Raw genomic sequence first — 4546 nt, 5'->3', positions numbered from 1 at the left:
GTTAGTACCATTAGATAGTGGGTCAGACACAAAATTTCAACTCTATCGGTTAAACTTAAAGAAGGTCAAAGTTGGATATTTTGGTTATACAGGGTTTTATCAAATGAGTGTTACTTTTCACCTATTGGTCCCAACAAAAATTGTCCAAAGGTGTTCAAATAGTTATTTCTTCATAGTTTCAAAAAAATATATTTGTTTAAAATTTTTACATATATTTTTTTTAATGGGCGCTTTTATGTTTAAGAGAAAGTTTATACAATTGTTGCAAATTTCATCCAAATCGGAAGACATTGATTTTAAAAATTGGGTCACTTGACATGAAATTCCCCATATGTTTGTATATGTATATATAGCACCTACTATTCGTTAATATGTTTGGGTGCAACAATTATAAAACACACCTTGTACCCTGCAGTGAGTTATTTGACTAGTTCCAATATTTGAAACATATCCAATTAAAAATTTAAACAATCAATCGACTATTTGGATAATTTTAAACGTCTAAATCACTTTTCTTCTCTATATATTCTATTCCATAAAAAGGTTTCCCTTGACTTTCACTCTGCATTACTCCAATATTATAATATTAAAACACATTAAAAATATTTGTCTATTGTGTATTCATCAATTCCTGGTTAAAACTTCAGGGTTTTTCTGTTTCAACTATGTGATTGTCTGTCCGTATTTATTTGCGTATGCATACATTTATGTATCTTAATTAGCAAAACAACAAATTTTACTCTAATTTGTAGCTGATTATCTAATGTGTTGATAGTTCTATGTTTCGTGATACGGTCTATGAATTTATGTTGTTTGCAATAATAATTATTATTGTTGTTGCTGTTGCAATCGTAAATTCCTAAAATAACTTTTTAGTTGGAACTCGAGTGAGTGTGATTTAATTTCATAAACCTATTATGGATTTGTAGATAAACTAAAATTCACTTTAAAAGCTTAAATAAATATTAGGTTTATGAAAAATTTCTCAAATTTTAAAACTAACATTTATTTCTTGAATATTATAAAACTTGATCATAATATAATCAATAACACAATGTTTTTTAATGAATTACTTATCTAAATACTAGAAATAAGAATTAAGAGACTTTGATCACTCTTTCAAGATAAATTCAAAATTCTAACAAAGTTTCCACAATATTTTTAAAATAGTTCTTAACATTTTCGTATATTCAAGCTTATCGTGATAAAAATTATTAATTATTATTATTATTATTATTATTTTTTAGAGTATTTATTTGTACAAATTTTCAGTCGACGATAGAAAACTGAGGTTCGAAATGAAAATAAATAAAAACTTGAATTTTTGTTATTAAAATTAAGTAATTTTTAAACCAATTGTTTGCAACATAAAAAAAATATATATTTTATTGTATTAATACTTATATATTTAAGTATTATATAAATTTATAAACGAGGTCTGTTTCCTCTGACTCTGTTGTTGTTGGACTTCGCTAAATATTCCCTATATTTAAATAATTTGTAATTGGTCTTAATAAAATCAAATATTTTAAATTGAAAATATTAAATATTAAGAAATAAGAAGAAAATTAAATTTAGTAATGATGAGAATGAGAATACGAATGACCATGCCCGTGACCAGAACCATGCCCATGACTATGACGATAAACGGTGTGAGGTAAATGGTAGCTCTGTTGATGATAATTGTGGGGCTGATGATAATTACCATGCTGCTGATAGTTTCCATAAGCAGGCTGATGAACTTTATGTACTACTGTATGTACAATGGGTACTTTTATGGGTACTGGGTAGTAAACCGGTTTGGCTATTTGTTTCTCCACCGGATATGGTACACGCTTCTCAACTATATAGGGAATGGGACGTTCAACTGGAAAGGGTTTTAGTTTTTGTATGGGTATTTTAACCTCTTGAATTTTTGGTATAGTCACAGTTCTAGTCAGGGGAATTTCAATGGGTACAGGTTTATTAATCGCTGTTATCATAGTATCGGGCACTTCGATAGTTAAATTTTCTCTATAAGGTACATGTATCTGTTGATGTTGTGGTATGGGTATAGCTTTAATAACCTGGGTATGTTGACTTATTGGCGTGCCAGTTAAAGCCTGTAAACTATGCGGATTATGGTGCACGGTATGTGTAATGGGTGGTAATGCTGGTGGAGGAGATTGTGCAATTTGCTTTTGTATTTGTAATTGTTGATCATGATCAATTAGTTGATGTTGTAAATCTACAAACTGTTGTTGTTGTTGATGCAGCTGATGTTGCAGATGTTGTAATTGTTGCAGTTGTATAGCAGATATATCATCCCTTTCGGTTTCAATATCATTGTTTTCAAGCAGGGCATCATAATTATAGGCTTGTTCCTGGGCATCGTGGCGTTTGCTCTTGTGTTTAAGGGGTTTTTTAATGCGAGTACTTTGTGAGGTTTCTGCTGTTTCCGGTTCTTGTATTGAACTGTGTTGATGTTGATTATTGTTTGATTGTAAATGCTTCTGCTGTGTTTGCTGTTTATGTGGCTGCTGTTTTTCTATTGTTGTTGATTGTTTTGGCTGATAATTAGCCATTATTTGATTTTGTTTCCATGTGTGATAATTATCTCCAGCTACATGGCGGTAATGTTGTTGATGACTGTGATGCTCTTGGTTATCATTTTTATGTTGTATAAATGTTTGATAATATGTAGCTGGCGCTGGCATGGTAGTAATGGTCTGCTGTTGTTGTTGTGATGCGTATGCTGGTAATTTGTGTTGATATTGTATATATTGCTGCTGCTGTTGTGGTTTTGTCGTTTCTATATAATTATTTAATGTGTAATATTTTTGCGGGTTTTCTATTTCATATCCAACTGTAGTTGTTGCAGTCATTGATGGTGGAAAATAATTTGCAAAAGTTTTCTCTCGTTCCTGCTGGTCATTATTAAATATTGTTTGTTGATTATAGAAATTCCGTAGTACTGGAATTTGTTGTGCTTTATCTTCATAAGTCACTGCATACTTTTCCATAAGACCTTCGCCACCATTGCCTGCAATAGTTTCACCTTCACTCTCACCACCATCATCGTCTGCAATACTTGCATCCCCGGTAGTAACACCATCAACATTATCTAGGCCGTCATAATTTGATAATCGTCTAAACAAAGTTTTTTGTGCCATATTGTTATGTTTGTTGTTACCGGCTTCAGCAATAAAGTTGTTATTGCTGTTGTAGTTGCTATTACTATTGCTATTTCCATAAGGCTGATGATTCGCATGTAAATTGTTTTTATATGCCGCAGTCGTGGCATAGTGATGCAGTACATTATTTTTATCTGTAGCACTTTGTCGACCTCCTAAAGATGCTGCGTAATGCTGGCCAGCAGCCGTAAAAGTTGTAGGCACAAAACCACCGTCATAAACACTAAATGTATCTTCATGAGCTAGACCTCTACCTACACCTTCTCCAGTAGTCACACCCCGAGCAACAATAGAATTTCCATAATTGTTTGACTGTAAGCCCATAAAGCCACGACCAATAATACCAGCGGCACCCACAGCATCTCCTTGTTGACCCGATCTAACTGCTACAGCATTGTTTTGTTGATGTAGTTGTTGTTGCTGCTGCTGTTGTTCTGTAGTTTCCGCCGCCTCACTTACATGATAGTAATTCTTTATGTAGTCTGGACTGGCATAACCATTTGTTAATCCTGTTAGGGCCGCTACAACATCCGCAGCCTCTGCCACAGCATTTGCTCCTTCATAATTGCCTGTTGGTTGTTGTTGTTGCTGTTGGGTGGTTGTTAGCCCCCACGTTGTTGTTATCAATAGCAATGTATTGATTATAAGTGCATAGTGAAATGTTAGTGTTGCTGTTGCAGCTGGGGTTGAGAAGGTCCTTGTAGCAAATTGTAAATTTATGTTTCTATTCCTATAGTGTTGTATACGTTGTCTAGCCTTTGGCTTAGGCCATAACAACACTGGCCACAATTGCATTTTTTGTGCAACGACGTTGTGTCGTGATTTGTTTTTCCAGCTTCTCTCTGTATTGTTATTGTTTTTAGTTGTTGCAGTTCTTGCTGTTGTTTTTAAATTCCACTAATTCTGTTATCCTGCACGTTTTGATTTTAGTCCCAATTGTTGTCAGTTTGTATGAATTTATCCTTAACAAATATGCAAACTTTTGTAACTCCTATAAGCTAGTTGGCTGCCTGTTTCGTTGGTTGATTGCTTGGTTGGCTCGCTAGATAGCATGGAGGAATATTTAGTTTTTCATTTGTCTAGCTACTTAGATGCAGTGTGTGTCTGCTGCGTACAGATTCGTTGTGGCTTGTTTGCTTTTGGTAACTTTTGATTAAAATGTAAATTTTCTTTATTTTGTCCCAGCTTTTATATAGTGTGCAGCACATTTTTCTTTTTTTGCGTTTTGCCTCCTCCTTAGTTTTTTATGTTTAGAGTGGTTTATTACAAATGCAGTTAAAAAGGGTTTTTGATTTCATTAAGATGTTGTTGTTTTAGTTGCCACTGCTTGTAATATGAGACATTTTTACATTTGCATGTGTTCAGCCATGACC

The 4546-nt window shown here is 33.4% G+C and overlaps 1 protein-coding gene across 1 annotated transcript; it reads right to left on the bottom strand.

The window, feature by feature from the left end:
• Positions 1–1159: 1159 nt before the first annotated feature.
• On the bottom strand, positions 1160–4346 carry LOC124419668 (putative cyclin-dependent serine/threonine-protein kinase DDB_G0272797/DDB_G0274007). The gene has a single exon (XM_046949966.1). The coding sequence runs from the start codon at positions 3966–3968 to the stop codon at positions 1575–1577; it is 2394 nt and encodes a 797-aa protein (XP_046805922.1). The 5' UTR covers positions 3969–4346; the 3' UTR covers positions 1160–1574.
• Positions 4347–4546: the final 200 nt, after the last annotated feature.

The sequence above is a fragment of the Lucilia cuprina genome, chromosome 4 (genome assembly GCF_022045245.1).
Source record: "Lucilia cuprina isolate Lc7/37 chromosome 4, ASM2204524v1, whole genome shotgun sequence".
Lineage (NCBI taxonomy): Eukaryota > Metazoa > Arthropoda > Insecta > Diptera > Calliphoridae > Lucilia > Lucilia cuprina.
This window is presented reverse-complemented; position numbering and strand designations above follow the sequence as displayed.